Raw genomic sequence first — 15,864 nt, 5'->3', positions numbered from 1 at the left:
CCATTATAAAAAGAAAAGAAAAAAAAGAAAAGAAAAAGTAATGCCTATGTTTCTCTTATCCTTTAGTTATTTTCCCCCACACTTTACATCAAAACGAGAAAAACAAATACTACCAACTCTCTCTCTCTCTCTCTCTCTCTCTCTCTCTCTCTCTCTCTATATATATATATATATATATATATATATATATATATATATATATATATATATATATATATATATATATATCCCCCACGACAAGAAGTGGTTGACCTGAGGGTCACAACGAATCATATCAATGGGAAAGCTACATAACGCGTCACGACCACCAAACCGAACACCCTTCATCAGTGCCACGTCATAACCACAAGCCAACGTGGCAACGCTGAGACTGCCACCCACTACGAACACTTCCCCAATAAAAGAGTGCCACGTCATACGAGACCGAACCGCCACCACCATCAGCTAATTGCAATTCCTGGCCAGCTCCGGCGGGATGCTGGAAAACGTCACTATACCGGATTTCTCTTTAGCACCCATTTGTAGTAATAATAATAATAATAATAATAATAATAATAATAATGATAATAATAATAATAATAATACCAATGACAATAGCAACAGATATAGTGTCCTTAGACTACTCTCTCTCGTTTGGTTGCTGTACAGTACAAGGACGAAGGAGGGGGTGGGGGGAGGAGGAGGATCAGAAGTGCTCCTTGTGGAAGTCGAAACGGGTGAAGCCCTTCTGGTTGTACTCGTGGCAGAGGTTGCTCAGTTCCTTGGCTAAGATGGGTGCCCCACAATAGAACACTCCTGTTGAACCATCATACAATATATGAGTAGGAGTTATAATGATATATAATAATTACTATTATTATTATTTCTGCTGTTGATATTATTATTATTATTATTGTGATTATGATTGTTGTTAGTAGCAGGAGTGGTTTTGGTTTGGTGATGGTGGTGGGTGACTAACCAATCCTTGCGTCAGGGTGCTTGGAAGAGATTCGAGAGAAGACCTTCTTCCACTTGGGCCTGGCGAAGTGGGTCCTCACCTGTAAACAAAGACAAAACAAGGAGAAAAGTGGGTTGGTATTAGCCTCGCCGGAAAATGATGGATGACGTCTAGAGTCTTTTAATGTGGAGAGAGAGAGAGAGAGAGAGAGAGAGAGAGAGAGAGAGAGAGAGAGAGAGAGAGAGAGAGAGAGAGAGGCAAAAAGAACTTTGTGATTTAAGTGTTGGACGCTTTACTTTAGTTTCGACACTAACCAGAAGTTTGAAGTTAAAAAAATAGCCACAAAAGATGCAACTTTTTGTGGTAGTGTGTACTGGTGGAGCTCTACCTTTTAAGTATGACTTGTTGGTTAAAAAAGTATGCTTTTTAGGGGCCATGGCCTGAAGCTAAGTTGCCAACCTAATTCTAGAAGAATGGCAATAGTGGAAATGCCGTTTCATCTCTATAATTGACCAACAAGAGCTTTTAAGATTACATAGTGGTGAAATGCCGTTTCATCTCTATAATTGACCAACAAGTTCATGAACATGGTTGTGCTTCAAGTGATGCCAAACAAACACCTAAAAGGTAATCACCAATAGCAACAAAAGTTGCCAAATGCAACTCAAGGATGTTCATCATTAGTGCAGGGCAGGATGCTTAGAACAATTCTTAGATTTATTTCAACTTTTAAGAAATTGAGTTATGTGGCCCACGAGGACTCTGCACACCTGGCTAGGTGGCGGATCGATTTGTCCTGAGATGAAGAGACATCTCATGTTCGAAACCCTGTGGGTGCAACTCGTGCACAAGTCAAAACATAGAGAAATACGAGGTTGGATCAGGTGCAATCACATTGCACACTATTGAGTGTGCTGCTGCACCTGACCCCTTTCCATCTCTAGGATATATTCTGTCAGCTGTGGTGGGCCACAACATAATATGGAGGGTGGATCAAGTGCAGCGGCACACTAAAGTGTGCAATGCGTTGCACCTGATCCGCCGTCGAGAAGTACCCACGGTGTTTTACACCGAGGGGGCCGAAACAGACCAAGGTCAATGTGGCACTTCTCGGCGATCGAAGAAATCAATTATTTCCCCCCAACATAAAAAAAGGGAAATTATTTGGAGATAAGGTTTATGTCACCTTTCTTTTATGAGGATTACTTGGGCAATTTAGACTTGAGAAAAGAAAAAGAAAAGAAAATCAGAGCCTTACTCTTGTTCCTGATACAATGTCGACTCCATTTTTGGCATGATTTAGGGTTTGGACCATGGTGATTAGTGCTGAACGTGCATCTCCTTCCTCATAGACGCTTGTTAAGTAGTTATGCATCTCTATGACACCCTGGTTTTGAAGCAGAAGCTGATTAACATAAACTCCAAGAAAGAGAAGATTAATTTAATTAACCTTTTTACACCTTCTGGTCCATCTCAGCAACTTCATTCATGACTCCTTTGAACCAGTCAAATGAACCTTGCTCTCTAGTAACCCAGTAAAAATATGCGTTTGTGGTCTTCATAGGCTTCTTTTTCTTCAGATTTTGTGCGACTATCCTTCCGGATTCGAGGTCCTTTCCTATTAAAATTTCTTCCATTGAGCCTTCAGAATTTGGGTTCAACTCTTGCTGGGAAATGATTCAAAATTTCAAATCTAAGTGCTTTTCTAGAGGATGATTTTGAATTCAACAAAACTTTCAGTCTTAAATGATGAACATGTCTAACTAATTGATCTTTGATAGTATCCAACTCTTTAATCTGTAATAGGAATTGATATATCATAAGGGAGCAAGAGAAGAGCTGCATGCTTACAGTTTGGGAATGTTCATCTGTTTTGACGAGATTGCTTAATAGATCTTTCAGTATACTGATGAATGGTGTTGCTCCAATTCCCAAACCTACCAATAGCAGAACATCATATTTTCTGTAATCTTGTGCAGGAGCTCCATAAGGTCCATCAATCAACAACTTGGGTAGACTATAAATAGCAAAACAGAATAACAATCCATAATTAGCCATTGGAATAAACTCATAGTGAGATGAACAAAAGAAAGAGAGCTAGGAGAAACACCTTTTCCTGGTGGACTCGTCTGCTCTAAGAAGGCCACTTTTTCCAGCTATTGGAGGTTCGCATACTGCCGAGAAAATTCTCTTGAGTTCTTGTGTCCAATCTCCTAATTCTCTAATATGTATGCTCAAATAATCATCCCCAGGAGCTGAAGTGATGGAGAAGGGATGCCTACATTATTCATGGAACTGTTAGGATGTTTGCTTAAGCATACAAAGTACATGAGACCGATTGATTTATCAGTTCCTTAAATTACCATTCAAAAGGAGAAACTGCAGGGCACTGGACGAACATGTATTGGCCACTTTTGTAATGAAATGCCGGTGGCTTCGACATTTGTAAGGTTAGGACATTACCAGGATAGATAGCAACCTGAAATTCACAGAATTAACATAACAAGGCAAACCCATATGCTAGAGTTGATTGGAAGTTTGTTCTCTGTAAAACCAGGGACATTGTGTTAGAACGTACCTTCAAAATTCGGACCGAATAGAAACCGGACCTAAATGCTCTAAGGATTCTTTCACCTGCATATAGAAGAACTGGTATGGAAAGATACATCCATGTCTGCATCAACGACAATTTCATGAATAATTTTGAAGATCTGAAGTCAGCCGCATATTTTATTTTGGTTGTTTCGCTTACCGACTTCTGGTACATCTTGTGTGTAAGATACAAGAAGCTTCCATGGATGATGAGCAAGATGTAGACGAGCACGAGGAGGTGATGGGAGTACCAGAAGGCATTGAAGCCAGTCAGCCTGTAGAATGGCCGGGGCAACTTTAGTGTGTTCCTTCTGAACCAGCTGGTTGCTAGAATGAATGCTATGATCATGAAGACCACCATAAGAATCCCTGTGATCCCTTCTACCCCCTTCACTAGGCTCAGATACGTTGGTTTCTCCCCACCAAAATCACCTTTTATTCGCCAGAATTCTGTGTTTGACGGCGAAACCAGTCTGGGGAAATCACAGGCGAGATGATTTCCAGTATGCAGTAAGGTGCCAATAACAATTGCAGCTGCAATTGTCTGAAGCAAAGCAAAGCACCACCATGATGATAATGTCAGTAAGGAACTTGAAATTCATTCGGCCCAAATAGGAACTGTGACTAAGTTAACACCCCAAATAGTTTTCTGTGATAATGTTAGTAATGAGCTTGAAATCCATTTGGGCTAGACATGAATTGTGACCAAGTTCATGAACTTCAACAGCTCAAATAGTTTTCTACGATAATGTCAGAAAGGAACTCGAAATTCATCCCATTTGCGCTACATATGAATTGTGACTAAGTTCATGAACTCCAACACCCCAAATAATTTTGTTACTATTTAAAAGCCAAGTTGAATGAATAGATTTTGCAATATATGAACTTCATCACTTCACTTGATTCCAAGGTACCCCTATAAGTTGTAACTGAGAAAACGAGGTGTACATTATGCAGTATCATAGGTAATGGATAGACCATAATTAAAGGGTTACAGTTTGCATTGTGGGAGCAGTGAACAAGGGTATGGTAGAAAACATTCAATTCATTGTGCCAAAAAGAGAGTGCACAGAGAGCAGGAACATCATCGTTTATATAATCATAACCCCTCTCTTTTTGGTCAATTGCTATCCAAATCATGCAGTGTGAGACCACACCACCATACAGAGTTCTTCCTCCTGAAGTTAAATGGGTGGGACCCACCCCAACTAAAAGCATTCCATTTTCTCAGTGTGGAACTCATCACACTATCTTCCTCCTTTTCACAGAATGTGGCACCAACTGAACCTTTTGGGCATTCATTTTCCCAAGGCTAGTTGAGACACATCCAGTACTGAGTTTAGACTTAGAACACTCTCTCCCCATTATGACCAAAGGGAGCCCAACATAACTTTTGAGGCAGTGCTTGGTCCACCTTAGTCACTAGGGGAAACAAAGGAAGATAGTTGTGCATACCTTGTGGAAGTTTATGTTGTCATCAAAGGGTACGAAGTTGCCAAGCTTGGTGGACCTCAGCCAAGTGATGGTGTTCCTGCAAACAGGCAGCAGAATCAGGGCCATGTTGAGCTTGAGAGTCTCGGCCGCTCCTTTCGCCGTCAGGAGGCAATAGCCCATGATCCTGAAAGCTTCCTTGTTCTGGTATTGAATGAACTTCCATGCGAACAATCCGGCCATCACTGCCACCCAGAGAGCCAGCACCCATATCCTCTGCCAATTCTCATCCACCATGTACAGCAGCTTGCTGCTTAGGTTCCTGATGGGGCTCCTCTTTCTCAGGCCGATGTTTTGGCTCAGCCCGCCGCTTGTGTAGCTCAGTGCCTGGCTGTAGCTTAGGTAGGTGTCTTTCTGGAGGAGCAGTGTCTCTAGTTGCCATAGCTGCCAAGTTCACCACAGTAGCCGTTAGAAGGAGGGTAAATTCAAAAACTAGCCGTTAGATGTACGAGGCCCTGCATACATCCCTTAGACATCTTACTATACTACAAAAAGACTTGGTGAGAATTTGGACCCCTTTTGACTAAACGTATCCTCTTAATGAACCACTATGAGCCTAGCCAACTATTCTTGGACCCACCTTATTTGTTTTGATAACCAACTGAGCCCACCAGCGCATCCAAGTATACCAACTAGCACTGAGCCCACTGAATTGATGGTGAACACGCGTTATAGGCACTGTGGACCCCTAGCGACCTCATGAGGTCTTTGAACTGAATTCATAATTAACTAAGCCAACTTGGTCACATTCTTGTTAGAGTTAAAACTCAACCAAGTCCACGGGCTTACCTAGCGAAATCGTGGCACCGAGCCCAGTCAATAATGAAACCAAGCTCAACTCTGAGCCGATTAAAAAGGTATGGAATGCAGAAGATCAAGTTCATCCAAGCCAATGCCGACTTGCTTTGGGCCTACTAAACCAACAATTAGTGTCTCATTAGAGACACACTGGACTCCTTTTGACCTACTTGCGGGATTTGAACTGTCAACTTTGCAAACCCATAATCTGTTTGATTTGAAAGTTAACTGAGCCCAAATGCATATTAGTCCACCTACTCATGGCACTGAGCCCCGTAGATAACCAAACTAAACACGACTCTCACTCAACCTTGCTTCCTAGCATTGAGTAGACCCTCCACACTACTATAGCCATCTTCCATCATATCTTTTGCTTCATCTCTTGTTCTTTTGGAGACAATACAAACCCCTTTTTGATCATAGATCTACAATTGGTGGTCGCTCAAAGGCACATAAATTGGACAGACGGGACACATATGAATCGAGAAATATGCCTAACCCAATAAACCTAGCTAGTTTGTGGAGTAATTAGCCCAATGACCCACAAACCCAAAAGACCCCAGTCTGAGTCAACTTGTCCTAGTCCCAAAACCAAGCTAGCAACCGAGGGAGCTCTTCATTTTTATTATCCTACTTTTTTGCAAAAGCATTGAAGAAAGAGGTCAAAGGGTAGTGCTTATGTAGGTTGCCGAAAGGCTAAATGAATGACAAAGATACCCTCAACAAGAGTGCAACACTAAGTACCATTAACTATGCCAGTTGCATCATTGCATATTTGGTTACTTTCACCACCGAGGTGGTATCCCTTGTGATAAGGGGGCGGGCAGGTTATATGTTCCCCCCAGGATTCCTGGTCCCCTGAGGGCTGCTTGACACTCAGTGGGGCGTATGGGGGAGCCGTACACCGCCGTACATCCGGCAGGTTGATGTACGACAGTGTACGGCCCACTGAGCGCCATGCGGTGCTCACACACAACACCCTCTCGATAAGGAGGTCCTATGTCAAACTGAAGGCCTGGGATAGAATCCCTCTGAGAGGGTGGTGTGTGTTCTCCCTCGAAGACGGCCGTTAGCTACATCGCGTGTTCGGGGGGTCTCAATGAGTTCCACATATGTAAGCACATGGGGCTTGTATCCCCATGTTTGTCAACATTAAAGACTTAAGTACCCTTTCTTGCTATTCTCGCCATGAAACGATGGTTCGAGAAAATAACAAAAATGTCCATTCAAAAAAAGAAAAATGATGGTTCGAAAAAAGGACAAAAATATCGTCCATCCAGAAAGTTGAGGATGATGTTAACTCTTCAAAGTCCAAACAACAAAACAAACTTGAAACGCTCGCTCTTTCTTTTCTGTTTGAACTTGACGTCATCTTCTTCTTTCTTATCCATGAAACACTGTATTAAGGGAGACAAAGAGTCGACGATCCGATGATGATCGTCGTCCTCTTTCTGCTAGCGGTGGCCGGAATGCTACCCTTGTCCAGTGGACAACCGACTGCGGCGGCCCCTCTGTCGCCTTCGAGGGACACCTACAATGAAATCTTCCTCTCGTACACCTACAACGGAGTCTTTCAAAGTATAATTTGTCTACCCCTACATCGACAATACTTTCAATCAGGGCTATGCCTTCCAGGCCACCCTGCCGCTGCTCAACACGGGCGTTCACACCCTCAAGTCTTGGCGGGCATTCATCGGGTTCTGGCACCGCGACGTCCTCATCTCGACCTCCGGTGCCGTGCTCCTCTACAGGACCCACCTCCTCGCCAAACCAATGGCAAATCGCTATGCGATTTTCGTAAATCGCTATATCGAGTAGCGATTTATGGAAATTGCGTAGCGATTTTTTTTTTGGAAAATCGCTAAATTGAGTAGCGATTTACGAAAATTGCGTAGCGAAAAAAATAAAAATAAATGGAAAATCGCTAAATCGAGTAGCAAAAAAAAAATAGAAAATCACGGAAAAGGGTGTTACGAAAACCTCGAGCAAGAAACAACCGAAAGAAACATATGAGCACCACGATCAAACAAAACACTTTATTGCTCTTTTTCGACAGTTACAAAAGGGAAAGAAAAAAAAAATATACAAGGACATGCTACAATATAAGATCATCTGCTGGATGTGCACAGAGGCATTGTGCAGGTTAGTCGGTGTTTGATGGAGTAGTGTGTGATCGTCTGTTGGATGTGCACAAAGGCAGAAAGAGAAGAGAGAGAGTGAGAGAGGGTTGATGTTCATGACCTTCTTCGGGGGGATTCCTTTCTCGGATAATCCTGTAGTGCAGAGACTGGGTCTTAAATAACCATCTTCGAAGTACTTAAGTCTTTGCAACTGCTATTTTTCTAGAATCATCATTTTTATGGCACCAACAGAGGAAAGGGTACTTAAGTCTTTGCAACCGCATCGGACTCCGACGCTAATTGATGCTGATAAACATGGGGATACGAGCTGAACGTGCTTACATACGTGGCGCTCATTGAAAGCCCCGAACACGCGATGTAGCTAACGAAGGGGGGGCATATCCTCAGCTTGCCTTTAATATATATATATATATATATATATGGGTACTTTCAAAAGACAAAACTGCCCTTAAATTAAAACTCGCTTATCCTCCATAAACCATAATAACGAACAGCACCAATCAACTCTGAGATCTCAATCCTAAGCCAAGCAGGGCAAGATAAACCCACCTCGATGTAGCCGAGCCTCTCCGGATCTAGCTCTTCCATGATGAGCGCCGCGTACTCTTCCGCCTGCTCCTTCAACCTCGACAACTTGTTTGCTGATGCGCTTAGCATGATAATCTACGTAAACAACAATTTTCTCCAATTAATCATGGCCAATTTCATCATTTCACAACAAACATAATTAGAACTCAATTAATCAAAAAAACCCACTCCAATAATCAAGGGAGTTTTTTTTTGTCATTAAGAAACGAAAGAGCCCAGTCAATCCATCCCATCAATCAAGGGAATTTGGTCATTTCCAAAAAACGTTGAAAATCCGTTTAAAATCGTTAATTTCAAAACAAACATAAAACCCCAACTAAACCGGCCGGAATCCTGTCAGAACACAAAGTTCCGGCACCGACTTTTTTGTTGGTACTAAATAAAAGAAACGTTAAACGCAAATGATTTGGCCGGAAAAAAATCTATCTCGCCGGATTTTAGTGGAAAAACGAATGCACGTTACCTCCTTCACCTCCTCTTCCGTAATCCTCCCATCTTCGTTCTTGTCGACCCTTCATAAATAAAAATCCCACAAATATATGAAAAGGTACTTGATTTTATGCATCAAATTAGCAAAAATCGATTTTTTTAAAGGTTGGTATTGGTTGTTACATATCGAAGAAGATCTGGAGCCGAGAATCGAAACTCTGATCGGTAATCTGAGACCAGAACTCGTAGAGGTCATCCTTCGTTATCTTCTCGACCGCGTTCAATCTCCGCCGTCGGCTCAATGCATCGAACAGCTCCAGAGCGAACTCCTTTGAGTCCTTCATCCCTACAAACCACAGAAAAAGAGGGAAATTCCGATCATCCACCTCCCCATTTCGCGAACTATACGTGCATCAGAGAGGGTGGTGGCCGCTCAGATTTTTTTTTTACCGATACACTGCGCGAAGTCGGTCCGGTGGAGCCACCCGTCATTGGAGAGCCTCTCGAAGTTGGCCTCGACCTCTGCCCAGGCGTCGACGCCGTTGTTTCCGCTCCTGCTGATGAACCGGAGCCCGCGCAGCGCCTTGTGGGTGCCGGACTGCGTCCGGTCGAGCTCGGCCCGCTGCCGCCGCAGCGCCCGCGCTGAGAGCGCCGGGTCGTCCCGGGAGCCGTAGACGTGGCCCCAGGTCCTTCGCAGCTCTGCCTTCAGCTCCTGCGAGAACTGCCGGAGGCGGTGGTGCGGCGGGCTCCGGCCCATCGACGGGGCTCGGGAGGTCGCCGCGGTCTGGTACGGGGACTCCTCGCCGGGGTCGAGGTTCAAGGCCGTCCCTGCAGGCTCGACGCTCCTCAGCACGATGGTGTCGTCGTGGAAGTCGAGCGTCACCTCGATGAATTCCTCCTCGGTGTCGGATCCGCTGCTCGGCGTCGGCCTGCTCCCAGCTATCGTGTCTGATGCCCATCGCCGTTCGTGCAGGCTAAAATGCTCTTCCATTTTTTTTTTTAAAGCTGATACCACTTTGATGTAAATTGATTCAATCTCTTCTAGTTTACGTACAAATTTCGGCTTATCAAATCGTTTCAAAGTTTGCTTTGTTGCAGTTCACCTCGATCTTGATGAAGAAAACCGATCTTAATCGCAACCAACTTCCAAGTATTCTACGTGTTAACCTCGCTCATGATGAAGAAATTAAACCAACCTTAATTCACAATCAATCTGGAAATCTTGTGGTGTTGAAATTCTCTTCCTGAGCATGGTGACCAAAGGATGTGATGGTCTCCCCCGTTTGTTAGGTTGTGAGGTACAAGTGAGTGAAGAAACGCGTATGGAATCTTTTGAAGTTGGATTTGCAACGCGTCTAAAAGGGGAGTGCTCCCTCTATCTTCTTCCCTCGTGTGAAAGCTCAGAAAACAAAAGCTAAAGAATTAAATGGCAGAGGGACACGCTCTTTTAATACAACCACTGGGATTACCAAAGACCCGAATTGAAAAAGAGGAGAACGCCACCTGTTTTGTTCTGCATCACAGTCGCCGGAAAGTTGGTCTTTGACCGGAAACCGGCATGTTTATGAAGGCAACTGTTGTTGAGCAGTGTGGTGGGTGCTGCCTTTCCTTAAATATATTTGGAGGGTGTGGCTGGCTTGCAGTTTAAGATTTGAAAACGAGAGAGAGAGAGAGAGAGTCGGTAGGGTTGGCTGAACCAAGTTTGATATGCTCTGAAATTTTGTGATGTGTTAGATGAGCCACTTGAATGAAGCCCACACTAGCCCATGTTGGTATTTGAAATTGGGGCCATCTCAGTTCACAATTGACTCAGTCCACTCTTATGCAACCTTTTGTCTGCTTTAAGAGAAAAATGCCATGGTTAATTTGACTGTCAGACCTGGACGTGCCCAATGGAATCTTTAAACTTGAATAGGTTAAATGCAAGTAATTCAGGTTCAGGTCTGCCCCCTGTCAAAGCCTTAAGCGGGTATGAGATGCACCTTATTGGTTGGGCTTGTGTAATGCGGAAGGGGACCCCACAAGTCAGACCCTCCCCCTCGAGAGGCTGGATCAGATGCAATAACATTGTACATTTTTGATGTACTGCTGCACATGACCACCATCCATTAGAGGTGACGGGCCCAGATAGAACCAGATCTGGCCCTTATTTTTGGGTATGCTATCGGGCCTGGACCCAGGTCTAATCATACTCACCATAAGAGAAACCATACCCAGACCCGATAAAAACTACATGAACCAGACCCGGGCAATACCAGTAAAATACTATTTTTTTTATCATTTTTACATTGAAAAATTGCGGGTCTTAATCTGAACTAGGGTTGGGCTTGGGTATGGTATACAATTTCACAAACTATACCTGGATCCATGTTTTAATCAAATCTTGGGGTCCAGACCCAGTTCTTAATCGGGTCTTCTTTATCACCGTACCCGGACCTATAAAAAGCGGTCGACGTTGATTTTCAGGCTCCCGCGCTTGTGTTCTCATGGTGGGCCTCCTTTTCCATGGCACACAAACACGCCCTGTAAGGTTGGATATGCAATGGTCTTTAGTTGGTGAAAAAACCTGAGCTTGAAGTGTTCAAGCTTGTCTCATTCTTGTGGTGAGCCAAGCCAAGCCGAGCTCGAGAGCTTAATGATTCAAGTTAAAGAGTAGACTTTGAACTAACTTGTTCATTGAAAAAAATCGTTTTAGAGATGAAAGAAACAAGATTACAAAAAAATAATTGTACATGTAAAATGTATCAAAAATATATTTCTTACAACCTAATGAGCTTATACGAGTCAAGCCTAGCTGATTACCGATTGTACACATTCAGCATGACGAGCCTATTTTACAAGTTTGAACGAGCACTTTACGAGCTGAAGATGAGCAAAACACGAGTGACTTTGTTTCCGGATCAGCCTTGGGTCCTATATTTTATTGGTGGACTAAGTCTACTGGTTTTATGAGCAAACACATTGCACACACGATTTTTTTTCAAGTGTGGTTGAGTACTTGATCAGCTATTTGTTGCTGATACCTCAGTCTGGTTCTGTTTGAAATCTAGCGAGGCCCAATCCATCTTCAGATGGGGATCATAGTGGATCCAAAAATTTATAGATAATTGGTTGGATCTGGTTATATATAGGTTTGTTAATGCAACACAATCCAATTCACCATTTCCTTTTGAGGCCCACTAAATTTGTAAACAATGTAGCTCCTTCAAGGTGGAATAGCAAATGAGCAAGTACAACTGTACAAGTTGCTTGGTTTTGATTGTAGAAGATGTACTTCACATAAGTGAGGAAATTAAGGGAAAATACGACTACCAACTTCAAGGAATTCATATATTTTATTCTTGTTAGTTGAGCAATTGACTGTCCTAAGCTTTGGCTATAGAAAATCAAGTACAGAAGAAAATACGCCACACGGCTCTCTCTCTCTCTCTCACCAATCTGAAGTTGCAAACAATACATCAAGGGGTACGTTCGGGTGCCTAACTCGCACCCGATTTGGAATCAGAATGATTTCAAATCTTTCTGATTCCAAATCCCAGGGCAACTCGTGAGATTTGAATTCAAATCCAAATGATTCGAATTCACGGCTGCCTTTTGGAGAAAGCGATTCGGAGCAAACTGAACATGCCCCGAGAGAACTTCACAATCTCTTGACATTAACGTAGTATTTGGTTGGCCATGCAAATCAAACCACGAGTTTTCTGTGTGTAGTAGAAAACTGCCACCAATAATTCAGAGAAACTATAAACTGGAACTAGAATCTTTCTAATTCATGAAATTGGTCGATTCTGATCAATTCTAAATGCAAAGTTCAAAAATCATGACATCATCCCACATTAACACGACCTTGTTGTATGCAGCTAAACCAGAGTTGCCAATCGAAAAAGCGGAAACGAGAAGTGATTAGAGAAGCGAAAGCGGAAAGTGGAAAGTGGAAAGCAAGAAGCGAGGCACTTTCAAAATTTTAAGAAGTGGGAAGCGTGGGACGACTTAGAAGATAATAAAAAATCATCTCGGAAGTGACTTAGGAAGCGAACCAAAAGCAACCTAGGAAGCGAGGGGGAAGTAAGGGGAAAGCGGAAAAAGAAAAGAAAAGAAAAACAAAAAAAAAACAAAAAGTGAGTTTCTCATAAAAGAGAAGCGTGCTTCTCCTAAATGAGAAGCGTACTTTTCAAATTTTTTTGGTGCTTCTCAACATGTTTCGAAAGTGCGGTATTTTGGGCTTTCGAAATGTGATTCAGGAAAACACGCTTCCCCACTCCCTATGGCACTTCCGATAACTCTGAGCCAAACGGTGTCTTTATTTATAAGGCCCCACAATTTTCATGTACCTTATATATATAAGGCCCCATTTGTGGTCAAACTTGGGTTTTAAGAAACTGGCAAGAACTTAGTTTTTGGCAAACCTGGTTTGTTAAAAATCAATTTTTATTGTTTAGATGACAAAACCCAGTTATCCATGTTTTTAAATGGTAAAAACTCCAAACAAAAGGGGCATGTTATTTTTCAAAAATCTAATAATCGAAAAATAGCCGTATGGCAATGCTGACAGGAATCCCACTTGATTTTGATCACCTACTGGCTGGTAGGCAAATGAAAAATGGCCAATTATCTAAAAAAACAAAAGAAATTATTCTTTCCGACCATTTTTCAACCAGCCAATGGTCAAGAAATGGCTGGCTGGTACCGCTGTTAGCAGAGCATTACCAGTCCGGCCATTTTTTTTAATTGGAAAAGGCCGGACTAGAAATGAGGAAGGAGATGGTCATGGGATGAGAGGAGGTGGAGGGGTCATTAAAGAGGGAGGAGCAGGTGCAATGTCATTGCACACTTTTAGTGTGCCGCGCTGCAACTGATCACCCTCCATCATTTTTTTGGGCCCCACAACTGACAGGCCTTATCTCCAAGATGGAGGGTGATCAGGTGCAGCGGCACACTAAAAGTGTGCAATCGCACCTGGTCTTTTTTCTTCATTAAGGGAGTTGGGACTACCAATCCAGAGTTGTCGAAAGTTGGAAATACCAATCCAAATAAACCAGGTTGCAAAAAACCTGGTATGAACTGGGTTTTCATAACCAGATTTTGGATAAAACTTAGTTCATAAAAATTGAGATTTTTATCACCCAAACAGAGAAAATTCATTTTATCTATTAAAACATGACACCCAATACAGGATTTGGCTTCATCCAAATGGGCACAACTGAGGGCCTAAGACTTAACGCAACTGATAGGCATCATATTTTCAAGTCAAATCCAGGTGGTTCAATTTCTCAATGGTCAGTAGAAGATTGTTCAGGTATGGTGCTTCTTTTTAAAAACAGACAAATAGAATATATGATTATCATATTACTAAATATGGCAAGAATATGAGATGCAAATTCCTTGCTTCCTTATGTGTCCCAAGTGGATCAAATTTCATAGCAATTTGTTTGGTGTCTGTCTCCCACCAATGCATTTACTGGCTTGGTCATTATACCATCTGTGCTTTTTCTGTTCTCAATGTGGGGTTGGTCTTTACAGCTGTTATGCATGCCATGCATCTTGTGTGCATATCTCTTGTTAGTATAAAAAATTCAATGCAACATAGATATATGGAACATTATTAGTATCTAAACAAGCCCAAGGAAATAATGTGCAATATTTTCTGGTAAAATTCAACATATAAAATCTTCAAGATCATAATGTGAGGTGTGTAACTGATCATGAGATCTTTCCTAGCCCACATTGGCTTAATGTTAAACCTCTCTTCATTTTAAAATGGTGGTAGGTGTCATGCCCGACCCAACTTGCTTACAAAGGAAAGGAAAGAAAGGAACATGGCACCAATTATGATTCATTTGGTGATTCACCATTCAATAAAGAATAAAGGTTGACAGAGAAACATGGCTATGCGTTTGCAATTCACCATATTTTTATCATGAACTTGATTGGTGGAAGGAGAGAAACAAAGCCATTAAATGCATAGAAATAAAATATTGGTATTTTTGTAATTTTGTGGGGAAAATAAATTTAGAGGGCCATTCTGGTCTAATGTCATGGTCAAGGAAGATTTGAGACGTTTTGTGGTTGACTTTTCCCACCAAACCATTAGGGCAACTAGACCAAAACAAAGCTTTGACAAAATATGCATGGAAGAAGGCAAAAAGTGGATGTGACCAAGTGTAAGGAAAGGGACGGAGTTGGTGGAGTGTTAAAAGAGTTTTAAGTTTCGTGGGTGAGGTGACGAGGGAGGGCGTGGAGTTCACCTAATGCTTGTAGGGATTGATGGGAGAAGGGGCTGCTAAATTGGTCGTTCCTTTGGGTTTATGTGTGTTTTACCTGTGATCAAGAGGCCCTCTTTCCTGCTTTTGTTTGCTAGACCCCTAGAAATTTGTCTTTGCATGTCATTGTGGGCACCAATACTCAAAAGAGAGAGAGAGACACGAAAGTAATTCAACATTACCACTCATGAAGATCAACAAAATGTTGAACCCATGAACTGAACGAGAATAAAAGCCAAAACAAATAAAGAAAGCACAAGAGAAAAGAACATTAGACAAATAAAATGGGCTCACGCCGGAGCCGCTTGCCCAGATTGCGACAAAGGATAGGTAGCATCAGCAGGAGGGAGTGGAAGATCACTAAGATGCATACGCAAGATCGCAGAGAGAGAGAGAGAGAGAGAGAGAGAGAGAGAGAGAGAGAGAGAGAGCACCAAGTTACGCTATGTGGCATGTGTGCTTGCAAGCCTATGTGCATTCTTTGTTCGAACTCGTGAAAGACTCAGCAAACTGAACCGAGACTTCGCTTAGTTCGGGTTGTATAGACTTGTTAATTAGTAATAAATATATTTTATAGACCCAAAGGAACTAGGCAGTCATTGAGTATAACCATTAAATCAGTTGTGTA

General features: G+C 42.4%; 1 protein-coding gene across 1 annotated transcript; it reads right to left on the bottom strand.

Moving 5' to 3' along the window:
* Window positions 1–523: 523 nt before the first annotated feature.
* On the bottom strand, window positions 524–9,967 carry LOC149836661 (respiratory burst oxidase homolog protein A-like). The gene is made up of 14 exons (XM_090006967.1): window positions 9,427–9,967; window positions 9,160–9,322; window positions 9,011–9,059; window positions 8,509–8,622; window positions 4,985–5,404; window positions 3,690–4,073; window positions 3,516–3,611; window positions 3,301–3,416; window positions 3,048–3,215; window positions 2,789–2,954; window positions 2,398–2,604; window positions 2,196–2,324; window positions 959–1,037; window positions 524–795 (listed from the first exon to the last, which is right to left on the bottom strand). The coding sequence occupies exons 1-14, from the start codon at window positions 9,965–9,967 to the stop codon at window positions 686–688; spliced, it is 2,742 nt and encodes a 913-aa protein (XP_089863093.1). The 3' UTR covers window positions 524–685.
* Window positions 9,968–15,864: the final 5,897 nt, after the last annotated feature.

Source organism: Nuphar pumila, chromosome 5 (genome assembly GCF_984573655.1).
Source record: "Nuphar pumila chromosome 5, dmNupPumi1.hap1.1, whole genome shotgun sequence".
Taxonomy (NCBI): domain Eukaryota; kingdom Viridiplantae; phylum Streptophyta; class Magnoliopsida; order Nymphaeales; family Nymphaeaceae; genus Nuphar; species Nuphar pumila.
Note: the sequence above shows the minus strand (reverse complement) of the source record. Positions and strands in the feature narration are given on the sequence as shown.

Bases quoted from the DNA above. Each gene is read 5' to 3' on its own strand.
- LOC149836661 (XM_090006967.1), bottom strand. From the start codon at position 9,967: ATGGAAGAGCATTTTAGCCTGCACGAACGGCGATGGGCATCAGACACG. The intron at 3,216-3,300 runs GTAATTTAAGGA...TGAATAATGTAG, and splicing joins GCAGTTTCTCCTTTTGAATG to GCATCCCTTCTCCATCACTT. The intron at 796-958 runs GTTAGTCACCCA...ATGGTTCAACAG, and splicing joins GCACCCTGACGCAAGGATTG to GAGTGTTCTATTGTGGGGCA.